At 35.0% G+C, this 21,897-nt stretch overlaps 1 protein-coding gene across 14 annotated transcripts in view; it reads left to right on the top strand.

Annotated features, from left to right (window-relative positions):
* The window catches only part of LOC128999967 (serine/threonine-protein kinase MARK2-like), a 221,317-nt gene that overhangs the window by 69,915 nt on the left and 129,505 nt on the right, over positions 1-21,897 (top strand). For 11 of the 14 annotated variants that reach the window (XR_008491329.1, XM_054426780.1, XM_054426776.1 and 8 more), the window contains exon 2: positions 11,882-13,380. The exons of the other annotated variants lie outside the window; for them this stretch is intronic. Coding sequence is in view for 10 of the 11 variants with exons in the window: in XM_054426780.1 (XP_054282755.1) it covers positions 12,028-13,380 (1,353 nt within the window). In the remaining variant the exon portion in view is untranslated. The remainder of the gene's footprint in view (positions 1-11,881; positions 13,381-21,897) is intronic. 14 annotated transcript variants of the gene reach the window in all.

Here is a 21,897-nt window from a genome sequence, read left to right as displayed (position 1 = left end):
CATCAGAATTATTTATTGCCAAAGTGTTGTGGGGAACATAGGAGTGATTTGTAATTTTAACCACACTATCGTCGAATTGGGATTTCCCTGTAACGTCTAGAAAATCTTCCATTTTTATTAATAGAAAATTTTAACTTTAGTCCTATTGACTTTAGGAACCTAGCATTTTGTACACTTATAGATAAATTCTTATAAATTCTCATATCTTTTTTATATGACAAGTAATTGTAGTTTCTTCTCCGTTAAAGTCAATTGCCTTGTCGTGTTGATCGGCAAATGTAATACTGACAACATCTAAACTTCTCTTATTTACAGGAAAATATATAATATTTCTTGGAACTTCAATAATTTTGTAGCCAGGAGGAGCTTCTGGATAAAAGCTATGTATGGTGTGTGATTTGTTGCCATTTAAATAGGACCCGTTTGCAATATTACATTTTACTCTAATCACATTTACATTATTAATGTTTATTTTATTTGTAGATTCAAACTGAACACCAGGAGTAGAAACACCTTTAAATCCCAATAAGACAGACCCTAAACATGGTTTTGTAAAATCAAACACATGGCTAGAAAGTAATGTCGCTTTCATAGTTTTATTATTAGCTGTAAGGAAAAAGTCTGGGATTTGCTTTTGAATTTCCTTTGCAAGCTCAACCACCTCATATGTTCCTTCAGAAATTTCTATTGTAACTGGAGCATTGTGATCATAATAGAAAACATCATCACCTTCTCCAATGGTTAATTTGTTGCCTTTAAGTTGATTTAATTTTGGAATAAGCCCTTTGAATAAAAGTTTGGATTTAGTATTAATTAATGCGTCTCCATTTTTATCTATTATAACTTTAAGTTTACCATCTAATAACTGGTTTAAATCATCAACTGAGATATCTCCTTTTGGTAATGTAATTTTCTCTACTTTATAATATGTTAAAGTATTTAGAGGTTTTTTAACATTAAATATAGAATTATAACTTTGAAAATCTACCAATCCAATTACATAATCATCATTTAATTCTATGGGAGGAAAGAACACTGACTTAAGCTCTGGCTCTGTACCCGAAAATGTTATAGTAAATGAATCCATTTTTATAAACAAATATTTTTTATGAATGATAAACATAAAATTCCACAAATAGAACTATTTAAATCTTGTATTTGATCGGTTGTATAGAAGATTTTATATCCCTCAAAATATTTAATTACTTCTTTTGGAGGTTGGATTCCAAATGGGTCAAAATAAATTACAATATCTTTATTTTTACGATATGCTGTCCAATGTGTGCCAGATGAGCTATCCAAATTAACTATTCCGCACTCTTTTACTCTTGGTTTTAGATTTTTTAGCTCGTTTTTTAGGTACACCCCCCGGAAGTGAGGCACGTCTTTTGCGGCCTCTAACAGCTGGTAGTTGTCCATCTTTTTTATTAAATTTTAATCCCATTCCCATTTTTGCTTTTGCCTTCATCAAATTTGTCACGGCATAAGCAGCAGCTCTTTCAGCAAGATTTGCGTCCTTGGCCGTTACTCTAGTCCAAGCTAAGTCTGCTAATCTCATGTCTGCTTTGTTCCGAGCAGCGGTATCTGGATTATTCATGTAGAATATGTCATGCTCTTTACAATAAGAGTCTAGTTTATTTTTTGGAGGTACATTTTTAGCTATATTCTCACGTATATTCGTTCCAGGTCCACAGTACCGATATGATGGTATGTGAAGTGGGAATGGAAGGTTATTTATAAGAGTATTCAATAACCCTCGACCCCTGTAAGGCTTTAGGAATAAACCTTTGCCCTTTTTACATGTTTTCTTATTAACATTTTTTACCATTTTTATTATATAAAAAATGTCTTTTATTCAACAAAAACACAAATTCAAAATAGTACATACTAAGGAAAATATACCAAAGAAGTTGGGTCTATTTCCTACCAATATTCGATGTGTTATTTGTGGTCCAAGTGGAAGTGGGAAGACGGTTGTAATTTACAATTTAATTGTAAGAAAGGAAGGATTAAAATTTACAAACTTATATTTAATATCTAAATCTTTAGAACAAGAAAAATATAAAAAAATAATTGAAATATTTAGTTTGTGTGATGAAGTGAAATTACACACGTTTACTGACTGTGAAATCACACCAAATGATGTAAAATCACAGTCAGTTGTTGTATTTGATGACATAAATAGTCCAAATATTACACAATTTTTCTCAATGGGTCGACATAAAAATATTAACTGTTTTTACTTGTGTCAATCTTACAGCAAAGTACACAAACATTTACGTGATAATGTAAATTTCCTTATATTATTTAAACAAGATGATTTAAATTTAAAACATGTATATAACAATCATGTTGGTAATGACTTTTCATTTAACCAATTTAAAAATCTCTGTCATCAATGTTGGGATAAAACTAAATATGGCTTTTTCGTAATAGACAAAGAAAGGTCAAAGAATAATGGCAAATATAGATTTATGTTTGACCAATTCTATCAAGAGGATGGTAAGGGTAAATAAATAAAAGACTTTTTTTAACATTTGCATTTATTTTGCATCTACATACATTTGAACATAACTATGTTTGATCAATTTTATAGTGACCAAGAGCAAGAGTATTGATGCCATCTTCCAGAATAAACCTCTTGTCATCGTCAAAGGATAGTACTTTCTTTTTCATGGTCAAGGTTTGAAGATGATGATTTGTAGATTTAATTCTTGTCACATTCTCATAGTAATCTTGCCCAGTTGCAAGGCAGTTCAAATAATGTTGATGTCTGAGGAGATGTTTAACAGTGGCACCATCAGCTCCTTTAGCTTTCTTCACCTCTAAAGCTTGCTTGTCTTCTTCATATAACCATTTTAGAGGAATATAAGAATATAACTTTGGTCTTAAACCACAATATTTATACATAATATGACCACCTAATTCGTCTTTAAACTTGCCTGTGACTTTTTTATTTTTATTAGAGTATAAGAAATGGTCTTTACTATATCCAGAGGTATCAAAATAGTGCAAGTCACATTCTATTTCCTTGTAAAAGTCCTGTGTAACTATAGAATACATTAAAGAATCTGTATCTGTCATAAGAAATCTTTTGTTCTTAAATTTTGACATATAATTATAGTGGAAATCATACATTATTACTTTACTTATATCCAAAATTGTCATTCCTAAATATATAGGTTTATTAAACTTTACAACTAATTTATTTAAATGTATAGCATGTAAATTGTTATCGAACTTTTTGCTACAGTCAAACCTTGGATTAGTGACATATTTTGTTAATAGTGACTCATCCTTGAGATAAATGTCACGAAACTTTCGTTGATTCATAATTGTTCGACCAAAGAGACTATTATTTAACAATTTGTAAAAGTCTTTTTCGAAATCATTTTTAGCCCATTTTCGTTTTTCAATATTAAAATTAATATAGGGCGCAAGCCATTTAGACTGTCTAAATTTTAAAATTCTATGGTATTTTGTAACAATCAAACCCAATTCCTCATATTTTTGTAATGCTTTGTAATGTAAAATATATTTAGTTTTGTCATTTAAATTTGGTATTAATTTGCCATTCATTTTCTCAGGTGCTAATGGATAGTCATTATGTAAATCATGTAAGCTTTTATCATATTTTAAATCAACTTCTAAAATGTATCCAAACTCATCATTTTGATTGTATTTGTAGTCTATCTCATTAGTCCAACGGAATCCATCCACAGGCAGTGGCTCGCACATAGCTGTAGAGTATAGTGAGTTACAGTCTAAATATATTAAATAGACACTCTCTTGATTGGGATCATAGTGTTCACCCATATATCTATTATTTGCTTTAGCGTAACGTGTAGAAATCATACTGACTCCTCCTCTAATCGCACTTTCTATGAACAAATGCATGTCAATATCTTGAAATAATTGTAATTTTATACCAGTCATTCTAAGACAGGCCTCCCATGTAAGTCCAGGAAGTGAATACATATGTACGGGGTCAAGTTTGTAATCTTTTAAGCACAGGTCTCTAAAAGTCTCAAAGACATCAGCCAGTAGCAATACATCTGTTTTAAGATATAAATCATGATATTCTTGTAAATTATTTATATTAAAATGGGACCATACATTTTTAGCATGTTCATATTCATTGGGAGAGATATGTTCTTTAGTTAGAGTACTATAAAATGCCTCAATTGGGGGTAGAGACTCTGCAAACTTATCTGGTCCCGTCATATATTCATAGGGAAATACACCTTTACGTTGTAGTAGTGGATTTTGTATGAATCTAAATGTGTTTAAATTGGAAGCCAATTTATACAATGGAAGGGACAGAAAGTTGTATGAATCTAAAAATACTAAATCGTCTACAGAGAATGATATATATTTTTCCATATCTTTAGCTATACAATTTAATTTACATTTATTAAACTTTCCCAAGTGTTGCATTATTAAATGTCCATCATAATTTTTTAAGTTATGGAAAAATACTGGTATTTTCTTTGTTACTTTATAGTTTAAATTACAATCATTATGGGCAGCTCCACGGTAACGGCCAGATGAATGACAATGATCACGTACCCTATCAAAATATAAGGGCTTTTCACAAATATGACAATGCGTTGAGTTTTGGAAACATGCCTCTTGTTCAGGAGTCATTACAAGGGGAATATATATCGCCATTTGACTTTTATTGAAGTCATAAGTCTCAAACAACCTTTTGAAAAACACATCCATAACATTTTCACCACTATATAACTCTTCAGAAATAATCTTAGAATCTCTCACTACAACGAATGCAAATCCAGATGGAGTATGGTTGTTAGAGTTTATAAAGCATTCAAAATCTGCATAAATCACAAATGGGGCTTTAAGTTGATATTTATAATTTTTAAATTGTAATGTATCTTGTTTAGACATTTCCACTCGTTGAGCATCAAAGTTTTGACAATACATTATGTGACGTTCTAATTTATCATTAGTGTAAAAATGTTGTAAACACAACTTGCAAAAATGCTTCTTATTGTTATCTTTTGTAGACCGCAGCATTAATCTATTAAAATCACAAATTAAACAGTAATGTGATTTACGACCTTCTTGTAATAATAATAGATCTATATGAGTATTACTATTCAGTTTGGTTGTTCTTAATGGATGTATACATTTCTGGTCTTCAACTCCAAATACATTAACACTTATATTATTCTGTGTTTCAAATTTTTCTATATCAGATATTTTTACGGGATATTTTATATTTGTCATATTTAACTGCCCTATGTAGGGTGCATAGCTAGAGACCCTTTCAGCATTTTCATTGATACAATTCCTTGGATGTAAAGCTGCTAAAATTGACCAAAGGAAGCATTTATTATCAGCATTTTTAATATTTAAAACTGCATGTTTTGATTGAATACTTTTTGGTGTAGGGATATATGACTTTGGAGTTAGGGGCTTGTACTTGTAAATATGCAACTGCCAATACTTAGTGTGGTCATAAATCCATCCACTGCCTTGGGCTTGATATTTGTGTATAGAAGCATCAATCTTTAAAAGTGAATTTTCAATTTGAGGCTTTAAATCTCTCTTCTCAATAGTTAAGGTAGTAAGGCTTCTAAAATCTGCAATACATTCTTTCTCATTAACTAATTTTCCATTTTGATCCATTGAATATTTCATAAATTTAATTCTCCTAACTAAAGTCCATTTTATCGGAAGAGGACAAGACTTCAGTGTATTTTCAAGGTCAGCTCTAATCGATTCACCGACAAATTTAATCATTGTATATGGACATTTGATGCAAGAATTGGCATGTCTTTTAAAATGTCCAACAACATTCGTTTTACAGAAATTACAAGTCTTGTGATTTTGTAATATATGTGATTTTAAAGCCACATTATTATCACAGATTAAATTGCAAACTTTGCACAGTTTTACCTTCATTTGATGAATTACCTTGTAGTGGCGAATCAGGTTACTTTTGGTGGAGAGCGACACGGAGCAGTGTTGACAGGTGGGCCTCATGGTCCAGAATGAAATATCACCCGAATGTCACTTCTATTTATAGACTTTTCAAAATTTCAAAATTTTTTAAATTTTCAAAATTTTTAGCTAGAAATTAAAAAAATTTTAAACAATTTAACTAGAAATTACTTCAACAGGAGGTCACCCACCCAAGGCTTAATCAAGAGCTACCACTAGAGACGAGAAAACCGACCATGAGTCGGGAGCGAGAAGCCTAACCATAGGTCGGGAGCATGACCGGGAGCACGCCATGAGCCGGGAGCGCGCCCGAGTTCGCGTACAAACCTCGCACTGTCAAGTTGATGATTTTGAGAATATATATGAGAATGGATGTGGATTTGAAATAGTAATGGAGTTGTACAATGGTATTGAACATTTATATAGACTTGTATAGGCCGAGAGCTGGATTTTTTAAAAAGTGGTCAAAAAAAGCTCACCATGTTATTCTTATGGGGAAAACGTGCCTAAAGTGATGGCTCTTTCTGGGTTCGCCACTACTCTACATTTACACTTGTAAGGGTCAATAAATATAAGAAATAGCTTTTTTAGCTTAATATCGAATATATTTATGGGGAATAAGTAAGAAATAAGGTTTAACAATTATATAGGGATATTTAGGCAAAGATCAGGATTTTTGGATTTGGTGGCCAAAAAATGATCCCATGTTATTTCTTATGGGAAAACGTGCCCCAAGTGCCTTTAAACCGGTAGTTCGCCACTACTATTGACCATTCCATCTAAACAGATAGAAATGGTAGTGGCTTACAAAGAAATAGAATTTCTAGTCAATTGTGATGTAATGTATTTGGTACGCTCTCACAAGAACGATTGACGAATCAGATGAAAGCGAGAAGAGTTTGTGGTTATGTTGCGCAAGTGAAGACTTTCGCCGAGTGACCGGAGGCTGACGATTATTGCGGTCAGCTGATCAACAATTAGCGTCAGTCAAACAGCTGATCGTTGAGTTTCAAGTACCATGCACACGCAGTTTTTATTTCCTTAGACAGTGTTGTGCGTATTTCTTTTTAGTTCCTGTTTGTTTTTTCACGATTTTACTTAAACTTTGCAATTTAAATTGCATCTTTTTCAATTACCATTGGAGATTGTGTATCACTGCGTATCACTGGGAATGATGGAGATAAACAGGTTTTAATGATTAAACTGTTAATTCATGACATTGACAAGGACAACGTCTCTTTCCTTAATGCATTACTTATGTACCTTTGATTTTGGTTTACTAATAATTCTATCCTAATTGTGTAACAAGTGTTCATCAAATGTCTCCGTCACTGTGCTGTAAATACAATAAATGTTTAACAAAACAAAAATTTAAATATTACCTTTTTGTAAGTTGGTGCCTTTTTAATATGATTTGAAAACTGAAAACCAGCAGCTGGGACAGCCTTCGGCTATTTGAATAATGAATTATTTGTTACATCTAGTCCATGTTGATAGGATGTCTTTCTTGGTATCTAAACGTCAACGTTACAATAAGTACTGGTAAGCTATTAAGTATTAATTATTATTAGTTTTTTTTATAATGAACGATTGAATCTGGAACACAAACAATTAGGTCATAGTATCAAGCTCCATCTAAACGAGTTTATACACAGCCACCTCTAATATATTGTATTATAGGTGGCTATGGTTTATACGTCCGGTTGTATCAATTCACTTTATAACTTTTACTTACGAATTGGATGTTCATGTAACATTGCAATCAAATTTTAATTTCATTCTCCGCTTGTAGAAGCCAAACAACAAAGTTTGGACCTAAATCACCCTTGACGCACTAAATTAATAAAATTCGTATCCTGTACTTCAATCAAACCCCAACCGTAAATTAACTCGCACATTAGCCTTATTTGGCATTCCCTGTACCAACAGTCATCTGCACGCAAACACACAGTAGTTGCAAACAAATTAGTTTCGCCAATGAAACTAGTTGCCAACTGCCTGAGTTTGCCATGTGTTGTGTTTACTTTTGACAAGTTGGTAAACGTACATCGGCTACTACAGCTGACTGCCAGTTGTGCCAACTTACAACAGCTGTTCTCGGTTCACGAATGTCAGATACACACATTGACCTCAATCTAACTCTGAAGTCACTCCCGCATAGTTGTTTACTCACACGATGATCATAAATGATGAGTGTGTTGCAAAATGTAAAATATGGAACTATGTGAGAAAGGATGAAAACAGTGCACGAAAATGTGTTATGTTAATTTTTGTTTCCGACTTCTCTTTGAGTTGAAATAATAACAATATATAATCATAAATATTGGTTCTTTTTAAGAGTCTTCCTTAGTGGTAGCCATGTTGGATTTCTTCCCCATAAGAACAATGTTAAACATTACATCATTTGTGGACACGTAACGGCGTTATTTGTTAAGATATAACTTTGAAATTTATAATTTGTATTTTTAACATAATAGACTCGTGACTGAGGTTTTTGAATTTCGAAAATCCATTTTCATTTCCTTTCAATAATTAGCTTAATTTTAAGATAATTAATAATCAATTATTCATTATAAAAATTAAAAATTGTGAAATAAAAAACGTCAATCTCTAGAGGACCGCAATTCCTTAAATTTAACTCCTTATCCATAATTATATGACAATTTGCTGATGAGATATTTGGACCCAAAGTTAACATTGTTCTTATGGGGAAGAAATCCAACATGGCTTCCACTAAGGAAGACTCTTATAAGACATCCACCACTTTTAATATTTTCCTTATTCATATGAAGGTGATGTAAACTAACCTAACCCAACCCAACCCAACCTAACCTAACCTAACCTATTCAACCCGACCTACCCTTACCCAAAACTTACCTTAACCAACCTAATTTTATCCAACCTAACCTAACATTACTTAACCTAACCTAACATTACCCAATCTAACCTAACCCAACCTAACCTTTCCTAACCCTACCTAACTTAACTTACGTTACAGTAGAGAAATATTTTAATAGGAAGTAATTTACATTATTTTTAAGTTTTTCGTTCATCCAGTATTAACATGAGAGACAAAAGTACCATCTTCTGATGTTAAAACACTCACTCCTTTAAGTGTAACATCGTCAAGCAATTGTTAACCTTGTGGTGCTCTTAGAATGTTCTCAAAGGAAGTTGTTTGATCTATTTTAAACTCAAAGTGTAGCTTAAACTGTTTAGCGTCTTGCAACTTGCTAAACGTACAACAACGGAAGTATTGTACACTACAAAGCATGGTTCGTGACTCGGTTAGGTAGGTACCTCTTCTTAACGTTAATTGGATGGATATGCATCATGTGCTTCCATGTTTACCTGTCCGTCGAGGCAGTATTGTATTGCTAACATATCGTGGTAAACTAAACCCTACCGGCATTAATTTTGTATACTGTATTTGGTTATCAAATCTTTGTGAGAAAAATTGTAATTTAGACTTATCTGACTGAGAAATTGTCGAAATTGTATGGGACCGACATAGGTATTCTTAAAGAGTAGTTCAGGTTAAAGGAATCGCCAATTTTTGTTATATATTTCATCCAAATTTGACGACTTTATTAAAATAGGGTTTAGTAGTCGTCTAAGACTGACTACGTTGAGGGTATGATTTTTATATAGCTGAAGTAAGTAGAGGAAACTAAAGTGTATAGCCGATACAATATTAATCGATCTAGTATTTTACTAGTGGCACAGACTATAGTCCATTAGCCCACTGATTAACCATTGATGGTCTATTGTCTGTGCTAGTAGTTAAAAGATTGGGGAGCGAACTGGTCTAGTGGCAGAGGGCAGGGCTTCAGAGCCTGAGGCCCCGGGTTCAAAACCCGCCAATCACCAATGGATTTTATCCATGTGATAATGCCGCAACCCGCTTGGATTAGCCTGATGTTATGTGTAAAACAGTTCCGGGGTAGAAGCCACCGCCCTAGAACCTAGGATGTTGAATTGGGACATAAAAAAGTAGCTAAACGATTCAGGCATGTTAACGTTAAGAAAATTCTATTCTTAGGCATTTCTTTAGAATTTGCAAGTGTGTGTGCATATTTTGGTGTACGTCGCAATTAGCTTCCAAAGAGTTCGATCTTGTCAGCACAGAGAAATTATTATAGATAAATGTTCGTGAAGTGGACAAACTGTATGAAAATCCTGCCACAAAGTGACAAGTTTGTATTATGTAGCTTAAAACTCCTTTGGGAACTGTCCTAAGTGAGGGCTATCCTAAGGAGTGCTAATTATTCCCTTTTCAGACATTTTTTTGTGATCTTAAACCTTTCCTCAATTTTGGAACCTTCAATCATGTTCTCTACCCCTTCTTCTTTTGTTATGTTACATCACCATGTCCAATATACCTAATTAATGCTGACTCCACCCTCTATTGATATAAAGGATACGTATAGGCGTGTCTAGTAGATAACAATACAATGCCATTATAACAAACAGGTAATCAATTTATGACCACAAGTTCATCCCTGTAGAGTCATCCATGGTATTATGTGCTGACATAGTTGACGGGTAAATGCATTTTCTTTGTTATTTGCCTATAGCTGGATCGTAATTTCAATATACATTCTGCGTTATTAAAATAATAATAAGTGTTTAAATAATAATAATAATAATAAGTGTTTCTATGGAACTCTAAAATAAGTTTATTTACTGATGATTCTTAAATTAAAATACTTTAGTGGGTCTATTCTAAAAGTGGACGACCACTACCAACTTTATCCCTATGCAAGTCTGGTAGGGTAGGTTAAATGAGGTTGAAGCTAGATTATGTTTTATTAGTTTACATAATCTTAATTTGCATTAGACAAATGTTAACGAAGCTTGAAGCCCTCTTCTTGAAAAGATCAAATCTTTTTACAATGGACCCAATTTATAATGGCAAAAAATGTTGGACACAAAAGAAGAGAACAGTATGTTATCGGGCGTATGTTAACCTTCTTTATCACGACCTCAAAATGGCGCGAGTTGCTTATCAGCGTTATCAAAGCTTTCCTCCACGTGAATTCAAATCTCACAGCTTTGTCTTTGCCCTCTTGTGATTGTGGTATAAAAACTTGACAGCTTGAAACGGATTCTGTCAAGAGCTTTCAGATTGTTGAGAGGTAGCAAAGTCCACGAGTTTAAACTATAGGTCATTCATGCTTTTTGCTTTGAAAATCTGTTATAAAAAATACTATTAAGTTTTACAGTATAATTTGTAATGAATTCTGAATGTTAACATGTGTATGGAGTTACTTTTAAGTAACCACACGAACAAATTATTATTTTTATAAATTTATTTACAAACATCCATGAACAAAACCGATTTTCATGTCGTGTAAAGTCAAGGTTAAATTACGTAACTTATCATTTAATTGCCATTAGTTCAACATATGTATTAAACATGCTTTACCTGAAAATCCCCTTTTGTTGCGATTGTTGACGTAACACCTAAATATCCAATTGAGGAAACGCTAATTAAACCGAGTTATTGAAAACATATCATGTTATAAATATAGTTTTTTTATAGTAAGCTAGACATGCTTCATTGAAATTTATCTAGCAGTATTCGTAGTCTACCAGATGTTCATTAATTAATTAAAATCACATATGATCTATTTAACATTTTGTCGTTTAAAAGTTTTGTTTTCATTTTCAAAATTCGTGATTTTATGTCGATTTAGATTTAAACTTAAGAAGTGAACTAACTGTAAGATCATGTTCTGCGGGAATATTCAATTTCGGTGTCAAGTTTTCTGTTACTCGTGAATCTTATGTAATACGTTTGACTTATTGAAGACACATCTTTGATAGACCTTTTTAGAAGTAGCCTACCACATAATAATTGTCTCGTCTTTTATTCCGTGGTTGGCAATACTTACCTCCCCCTACTTTACAGAGGTGTGTGGAGTGTGTGATGAAGGCGCACGTTATCAGGCAGGGATTGTTGCGCGGCTGAAGGTCACTGTAGAGAGCGCGAGACGCTCAGTGTAGAGGCAGCGCGCGAGCCGTGTGGTGTGTGATGGTGCGCGTGTGCGAGTGACGATGGAAGCAACGGCGACGATGCCACCTGTAGAACTGGCTCCACAGCCACCCGAGGTGAAAACAGTGGATACCAACGAGAAGACAGTGGACAACACTGTGGCGTTTCTTCAACAGGAGATGACGGCTAGCAGCGTTGACGTAAATGGTGAAGTGGAAGAGGAAGATGGACAAGTGACAGAGGTGACAAAGATAGAGTGTGAAACCTCTGAGAATGGGCTAAATGAATCTGGTGACGCGAATGACGTGGACGATACGATTGAAAACGATGAACTAGCTCCTATGAAATACAACGAGAACGAACAAGTTTGGGTGAAACTCGACGAACAAGTTAATACCGAAGTACTCGAAAACGCACAAGAAAGTGAACTAAAGGTCATTGTTGAAGAAATGGACAGTTTAGTTATTGTCGAGGGCGAGAATCAGACCGAGCAATCCACTGAAGCGGAAATAGACCAGCCTCTGAAATTGGAACTGCACATAAGCGAATCCGACCTGGTGGATAAACCTGATGAGCCGAACGACGGGTTACACATTGAAACAGAAGCGAATGCGAAGGAGACGTACTCGTGTCAGAGTTCCCCTGGGTACATCAAACCCCCGGTCAGATCGACAATTATAAAACAGAGATCACTCGACACTCAAGGTGCATCTGACGATGAGGGAGAGATGGGACGTTCGAAAAGAGGTAGTTTGCACTCACCGTCGTCGAAAATCTTGACAAAAATGACCCCGATGACGTGGGACCAGTGGATGAAAAGACCTGCTTCTTACGTTCCGCCCAAATCCCCCGAGAAAGACGCTAAACCTACCTCTCCTACTACGGAAGTCGATGGGAAAGAAGAAATCAAAGAGACAAAGGAGGAAACAAAGAAGGGTGAAAGTCCTAAAGTGAAGAAGACGAGGTTTCAAATCACCCCTTCGAGCGCTGACGTCCTCGAAATCAACCGCGACGAACCAAAGGTCTTGGAAACCTTTGACGAGACCGAAGAAGACAAATTTCTGTTGGAAAACCCCAACGTGCTGGTGGAGAGCCACCTGAACGAACTGACGATGGTGGAGTCGCAGCTGAAGAAACTGGGGGCTGCCGCGAAAGTGGGGGTGTGTACGAAGAGGTTGGGTCAGCCGGAGCCCGACCAGAAGTCCATGGGTAGGGCGAGTTCCGGGGATCAGAAGAGTAAAGGGTGGTTGGCGTGGTTGTCAGTGTTCACAAAGAAGCCTCCTCCGCCATCGCCTCCGGTCAAGAAGCAGCCTGCCAGGAGACCTTGTCCGCAACACTCCAAAACTGCGGCTCGTCCTAGACCCGCAGGACCCATCCTGGCCAACTACGACCCCAAGATGGTGACCGTTATTGAGGTACAGTAAAAATATGTAGCATGATGTGTGTGTGTAGTAATTGGCATTGCTTGTGTATGCAGTTAAAGAGAAATCGTTTCTTAGATGTCTTAAATAAGCCAACCTTTTTGCTGGACGAGCTTTTTCATTTTTAATAGCTGAAAAGGTGAGAAGATATACGACGATACGACTAAGCGATGAACTAGCGTAAAATCAAGGTCGATTGCTGTTAGTTGCTTCATCGTGGAATGTTATTATCTCTTCCCACTTTGTAATTAGTGGCAGAATTTCATTAGTTGGAATTTCATTTAGTGCACTTTCATGCTCATTTTTGAAACCGTCACTAAATGCTAATCCTAATATACCACAACGATGGAGAATATTAGGTCGCTTGCTGTTTCTAGTTACTTAGTAATCAAGTTTAAGCTAATAACGTTTATTATCCATCAGTTTCAACATAACCAGTTTTCTGAACCCATAGTGGAACGTTGCAATTTAACAACAAAAGCCTATGCGTAACACTTTTGCCGAACTAGCGTGTTTTATGGTCCATTTGTTGTGGCTTGCGGTAAGTGGCTTTTTGTAGATTTCCTTCAATGTAACCTGTTCAGTCCACTTGGCACAATGAAGAGAAAGCTACCCGAAGCCTTGGGTTATACAATGACATAATCGCCGAATACGGTATTGGGTCGCCAAGTCACTGACACAGTAAACGTGCCTTTGCTACGACCTTGGGAGGTCGTTATGCTGTATTGGTAAACAAATAGAACACAGGTGAATGGATTCCGAGTAGTAAACACATTTTAAATTCGTTTCAAAAAGAAGATTTTCAGTGTTGAAACAGCTTGATTCTATTCATATTAATTTGAGATGGGGAGGCCATCCATGTGCGTCTTTGAGCCCAAATAGGAGTGAAGGATAAGTGTATATTAGAATGGAGTGGGATGCCTTGTGTAGCTTTGTTACTGACTAAGACCAGCTGTTTCATTAGTAGGGACCATTAATTCAGCCTAGTGAAAACCATCATTGATTTGATTAGTGGAAAAAAAATCATTGATTGTAATATTTCAAACCCTTTTGTCACGGACGCTATATTGGTTTATCGGTAGGTATGAATTTGTCTTAAGATTCAACGCGTTTTGGACTGTTTACGAATGGATTATCAAAGCGAGCAAGGATATTCCATAGGGGTTTATCGATAGTTTTGGAATTCGTCCAAAAGTTCAACGCGATTTGGACTTTTAATATCAATAAATATAAATATCAAAGCGAGTGTGGTCGGTTTTCCGTATCTACACAATCCTGCTGTGGCTTTTTGCAACAGAAAGAGGCACGCGACTGACCAAACCAGTCAGATCAACCTTGGAGGAGTTGGAGTTGAAGTTGGCATTTCTCCCCCCCCCCCAACACCACCCACTCAACTCTCGCAGTAAACCCTGTGATAAATTTGTTGTATCGTACAGTAGACTGGCGTTTCTGGCTGTTTGTTAGGCTGACCAAACAGTTACAGTACTCAGTTTCCCCCAACCGCTTTTCGGTTTCCATAATTTACGAATCTCAATCGTAAGCCTTTGGAAAGGAGTGAGTTTGTTTTCAACTTCTAATAGTGGCATGTGATCACAAGGCATACAATTTGGTTGTTTGCTTTCCGATCTTGGCTAATTGGTCCTAATGAATTTTGAACCAAGCGTAGCTTCTGATTGAAACCAGTATTATTCGGATTTGATGTCGATCCACATACCACAAGAGTGGTTTAAACCATCACAATTCCTTTTGGTCTTCACATTCACCTAATGCCATATGTTTATATCATGTTAGATATCCCAGAATCTAACATGTCACAGATGTGTTAACTGCTCAATATTGTATACTATTCTATGAGGCAACTCGTTAGTACAGTACTGTTCTATATTCCCATGTACAGCGCTCAAGTTGGCTTGCGATATAGCGGGTGATATGAGGAAGTAACTGGCCATAACGGTCTGCATGCAGTAAATTTGTAGACCATAACCAACATTATTGAGGTGCGTTGCAGGGTTTCATCAAAGGCGGAATAGCTGAAATTCGCTTAACAAGAATAAAGTGAGATCCCCTGTAGTTTTTTTGTGTCACATTAGATGTTCATATTTTTCTTAAATATGCCCCTAATGGCAATTTTTTAAACCGAGCGTACTACTGTATGTTTGTAAGGACAGCAATGGGCAATAGTTTTCAAATTAAATGAACGGTATTATCAATGTGACGCATACTTTCTCAAATTCGCTTGTCAGAAACCCGGTACCATGGTTAGGCGGTGAAAGTAACTATTTAATTAAATCTTTTTAACCATGTAGTGTTTACGGCATTTGGGGTTGTACAATTTTGTTTGGACTTAAAAGGACCATACAATACTTAATTTCAAAATCGTACAAGCCGTTTCGTGAAAATACCAGTTTTCATGTTTATGGGAGTTAATGGTAAAATTTGCCATTAAAATTAAATGTATAAAAACCGAAAAAGATGTCTGGAGTCACTATATTTTCTAGTACCCACATACATAATTTAATAAAACTCAAACCACAGATGTAATTTTTACAGGACAATTTTTCCGCAGGACTACTTTTTCCTGTTCAGGGGGCCCAAAAAGGCTGTTACTTTACAAAGCGGAAAGTCTAAAATATTAATGAAAAATCGTGTTAAAATATCCATCAGGTTACTCAATAAAGAATTCCTATACTGTTTTCTGGCCAAATATTTAATCACACAAAAGATATAGGCTAGTTTTAGACAGTATACAGTATAGGTAACCTATACACTGCGGTTACATTGGTAAATTGGTCATATGTGTTTATTACACCCAACCGGAAACAACACCATAGTCACAGACTACGGAAACATATTAGGGGCCGCCTACAGTATTATATTGTTGTGGCATAGTGCTGAGCTGGTACTTTGCATCTTTGAGCTAGTTAGATTATTAATAGACGCAACCAGTTATAAGTTAGACGTGTCGTAACGTTGTAAGCTTGTTTTGACATTGCGATATTATGCAAATATTCAAATTATATTCATGCCAACAATGCTGTTCTTGATCTATTTTTTGTGATTCCAAGGAAAGAGGCGAGTTAACTTAAACAATTGAGTATAAACATAACCATTGTAGGATATTGGATTTGCTAAATTAATATTTAGATTAAATTTTGTAAAAATTAGCAAGACTTCGTTCGTAAGTTATGTTTATACTCAATGCTTAAACTCTTATAAGTTTTTTCTTCGATTCAAGCTCTCAAAAGATTTGAAATGTTTAATCACATCTAACATTGTCAAAATGGTCTTAACGTACTTAACGTACTGTATTATCAGCTCTACTTATAACTGCTTTGTAAACTCTTATCTAACTATTAATTACAACCATGTTAATAACCATGGTAAAGGCGCACGATGTACAGATAAAGTTGGAAAAACTGCATACAGTACCTGTCTTTCCTACAAGGAGAACATACCATTGTAAATCGTAATTGTGTAAACGGCAATATCTCATAAGAGAAAATGTACAAAACTAAATCAAAGTCGTTGACCCGAATTTTGTTTAATCTTAGTAAATAATAGGCAACAAGGGAAATGCTATTTTTCACTACTAATTACAATAGCTTCTTCCCTGAAGGGAAATTTGCTGATAAATTATCTTTCATTTTCAATGCTTTTCTTTCAACAATTATGTATTAGATAAGTATTTTTTATAATGAAAACAATGAATTTTGTATGTCATACATTGCTAGTAATTGTAAACCATTAAGTGAATGGATTTGTTTTCTCTGTGGATAATTGAAATCAAAGTTTTGTTTGTGATAACATTTTTGTGACTAAGCGTACAGCGTACAAAGTTCGTATAAACTATTGATCTATAACGTCATTTAAAATCTGTCGAGACCTCTAGCCCTAGAACAGTCCCCTTTAAATCGTAACATACAATTAAAAAAGGACGTTCCTTTTCTAAATGTAAATATACCCCAGTTTTAAAGTTTGTTTTACTTTGTGAAAAATTCAAATCTAAGATAACAGCAAGTCAACCTTAATGTGGGTTTTGATGGATTTTCAATATATCATTAGTACTTTAGTGAAATATTTCATCTTACAAGGTAGGTTAAACTTGTCACTTAGTCAACTTGAACCTTGCACGTATGACACAGCTACAACACTATGGTGTAGAACAGTTGTTAGTCGGCCTTGAAGTTTTAATTGATGTTCTCATTCATACTCATTATTGCTACAAGGTCGGTTAATATCATTAATTACTTACACTACACTTGTGTTGTATTTTGCTAGCCTACATGTCCCCGGTACAGAATAGTATTTGTAAAAGCTTGGGTCCAAGTGTCTTCTACTCGATAATTGCTAGAACAACAGTTTAATGAACCATGTAATTGGGCCTCTTAACAACAATTGGCTTCTTGGAACAGCGATCAATTGGATTTTCCTGCATGCTTGGTGTCTAGGTGTAGGTTTTGAACTCTTAAAGCTTAGTTTTAAATCCAAATTGCGTTTTAGCTTAAGATTGTCCGAAGAGTTGAAGAATTCTATTGCAAAACATTAATCTCCTTTGTCCACTATCACGTATTAGTTTTCCTTTTTAAATATTTATAATCGAAGACAAACTAGTGTTTTAGCTCGTGTATAATTTGAAATGAATTTCTTAAGACTGTTAATCTGCAGCTATTCAGTAAAAATAAATAGAATAAAATATTGTTATTGTAGTATTTCACACCTATAAAACAATTATAAGAATATACAAAATTATATTGCGTTGTTCCTAGTTTTTCCTGCTATATGTTATTCAAGACAGGTGCAATTAGCCAAAAAATTGTGGAATGATTTGCTAAGTTAATATTTAGACTTCGTTCGATGTACAGTAAAGTATATATGTCATCGAAATTAAACGGTATTATTTTCATATTCCAACCAAAATCTACGACTACTAAGTTTGAAGACCCAATCACATGAAGATTTTCAATATTTTTTTATACTTTTGGTCCGACTCTAGCAAGACCAAAAAATGTACTCGGCCACCAAGCATTTTTGAAACGTTTAGTATGAAACACTATAGACTGATGCTAGGAGGTGCGTTCCTTAGCAAAGCTCGGTCCCCGAATATTTTTGAAACTTGCCAACTTAGTCCGTCGCTCAGCTCATCCCTCCTAGACGGCTCAAGGCATGTCTCTAAGTTAATCTCGGTCCCCAAATATTTTTTTAAAGTTGGTAAAACCTTTAGTCCGTTGCTGGGAAAGCTCAAGTTTTGTTACTAGGCAAAGCTCGGCCCCCAGGCGTGGCTGGTGTGTGTTCAGTGGTGCACTTTAGCCAGACAATCTGTGAAGTGTACTTGATAAGTCGCCATCCATCTTCATTATCTGGTGCCAGTGTTATCCCGCCTGACTACTTGTACAGACGCTGACTGGGAATTTAATTTTCAAAAGTCGCGATTTTAATTTTTCAAATGGCCGAAGGGTTCAAACTGGACGTGGTGTTCGCGGCGATGCGAAGAGAACTGGAACTGATAGGCTCGGTCAGTTTCCGTTATCGTTATTGGTGTTAATTTGTGAGCTTTGCTACCATATTTGTTATCTGCATGATAAATGTTGTTTACTCGATGTACAGTGATTAATTCTATACTCTGTGGATTGTAATACAAGGCTGTTACGAAACCGTTTATCTAATCTGTTGTTTCTCCTTGCAGGTGAGTACTGGGTGTTCTCGAGTGGCTTACAGTAAGTACTTTCCACAATTTCTGCTTCTGTCTCTTTTGATATGTGTAATTAATTTACAGATCAATATTACGTGAATTTGGTAAATTAACTTGATTTTAAGTATTCGGTGACTTTACCATCATCAAGACGTTTTTTACTGTGTTCAACCTTATCTTAGGCCCGTGTTTACGACCTAATCTTGTCTTAAAAATAATCTTGAACATATCTTGATAATATTGCATTTAAAACTCAACACTCTATCAACCTTTTTATTCTACAATGCCAACCTTACATTTACCATTGTCCTATATGTTTGCATCCTGGATCGGCTAACGTTAAGTGATGTATTTGTCCGGAATAATAATTATGCAATATTAATGTCTTGTATTGTGTATTATTTCATTTAATACCTTGTAAATTCGAAAATTTGAAAACTATTATGGCCAAATAAAACTATCTCCACACTACTGCTTGCCTTCTGCTTTGACCTAATGGTAAAGTGTACTCTGAACTGAAAATTAGACTAAAATGACATGATCGCACTCTACCGTTGCCGGACATAACACACGTGATTACAAGCTTAATTTCACATCATTGTTTCATAAATGACATAATTGGATTTGACAACAGATACAAGTGTCCTCATAGTTTCCTAAGTTATACTTCAAGTTATCTGTAACAAATCAACCTGTGTCTCCTTGTTGCGCCTACCTCAACGTAAATTCACAGACAAGGGAAAAGCAGTTGAGTTAAACTTCCGTCCAATCAGATAAGTTCGCTGCAGTTTCCCCGATCTAAGTTTTCACAGACCAAAATAGCCTGTTGCCTTGTAACTTACGTGGCGTGTTTTCGTGTTGTTTAAACCACCGCGTGGCGTGCCCGTGTCGTGTCTGGTTTATTATAGAAGTCCCGTTGGTCTGTTGTGCGTTCGTGTCACTTTTTGTCCCTCTCTTACTTATTTTGTTTCCGTGACTTGTGGTTGAACTAACGGAAGCAAAGACAAAATTATTACACGCAAGAGAAGTGACTCTTTGGATTATAATGTAGTCTAATGAATCGGTTTAGAATGATCACAGGGACAAAGTTATAAAGTTAAAGGTATACTTGTTCAAAACATGTCAATTATATTGCTTATATGTTTTTTTTTGTGAATATTTAAGGAGTTTGTGGAACTATTTGACCAACTGTGTTCATCCAACTGCGTTCAAGAGAACAAACGCCAATACCCGCGAAAGATTCAACGGTTCTAAATAAAGATCGCGTGCTCTCTTTGTGTTCTTGGTGTATACATGTGATTTCAGTTTTAAAACACTGTTGTTATAGTTAGACTAGTGTTTCTTCTGTTCACAGTGTGTATTTATAACCACTAGTGAACCAGTGCGGCTCAATGCCCCGCAAAATAACATATGAATTTAGAAAACAAATTCATCGTATTATATATATTGACTCGATGACGTAAATTAAACAGTAATAATGAAGCCTCGGAAGGGAAGCAGTCCAGCCATTTTCTAGCTGTTTATTATATTTAGTAAATTAATAAGTGTTCAAGTTCAAGTATTATAGGCAGCGAGCAAGCTTGAAGAAAACGCACTTTTAAAAATAAACACTAAAAAACAATATTTTTATCACAAAAGCACTTCCACGAATACTACAATTTTAGCCTTAAAGTTACCTTCAGGAAGATTACTCTGGTCAGAGTTTTCCGTAACGAATATGCGTATCCTATTAAAAGATGTAGCCTTACTTAAAACAACATATAATATAGTTGCTCATGACTGAAATTGGTCTGGGTAAGAACAGCGCTGCAAATGCCAAAGGTAACAGAAATTAGCATCTTTCCATTTTAAATGGTAAGTTTGGGTAAATTTTTATCCTCGAAATTAAAATACGTCCCCACTCACTTGTTCCAGTTAAGACTTTACATTCTATTAAGTTGTTAACCATTCTGATCACATGAAGCCTTGTGCTATTAATAAGGCCCATTCGATGTATTAATATTCCTCATCAATAAAACCACTGCCCCCTTTTATTAAACTAATCTGTGTCTTGGCAATCCACTGACCATTTAAAAACTCAGTTGGATTTTCTTGATGGGTGTCTCCGCCTTCATCTGTTTTCAGGGACCCACTCTTCTTCCCCTTGGTATACTGACAATTAATTACCTGACTTGTCAAGTTCATGTAGTAATTCATTAATACTGTTAGTTTGTGAAGAAAATTAGATAAAAGTTACTTGGCTTGGTGCTTTCATAACTGCAAACTCAAAATACACCCACAAATAAAAAAGAATCAAGATATTGGTTAAAAAAAACTATGTGTAATAACATTATTCACATGAAGTAGATGCTTTGTTTGATTTGTCGATCAGCTGTTTAGTTTCAAATGAATTAATAATGTCAAAGATTTGTGATTTAAATACATGATTATTACAGTAAAGTTTTCTAAATCATGGTAACTTATTCTCCACTAAATTTTACTATTCCCAGCATTAAAATAAATTAGTACTTTGACTTTGACTTTGACTTTGGTAAACTTTAAGGTACACAATCCTTGATTGAAATGTAGTAGGTATACATTAAGAGTCATAATACACAGCAATTATTATTTAGTAGACTTTGACTATTTTCAAGTAACAAACATATGTTTCTGTAAATAAAAATTATCTCCCATGTTATCCTTATGGAGAAATACTAAACTTTAAAGGGCTCCAGGGCCTCAATCTCTCATTATTTCCCTAAAAAGAAAGTTTCCTGCACAACTTCACGTTAAGCTCTTTCCAATGACACCAAAAACATGTCAATCGGTTCAGTAGTTTCGGT

The sequence above is a fragment of the Macrosteles quadrilineatus genome, unplaced genomic scaffold, assembly GCF_028750875.1.
Source record: "Macrosteles quadrilineatus isolate MER2022 unplaced genomic scaffold, UCM_ALF_1.0 Scaffold_8__2_contigs__length_117827958, whole genome shotgun sequence".
Taxonomy (NCBI): domain Eukaryota; kingdom Metazoa; phylum Arthropoda; class Insecta; order Hemiptera; family Cicadellidae; genus Macrosteles; species Macrosteles quadrilineatus.
The sequence above is the reverse complement of the archived record's forward strand: the minus strand, read 5'-3'. Positions and strand labels throughout refer to the sequence as shown.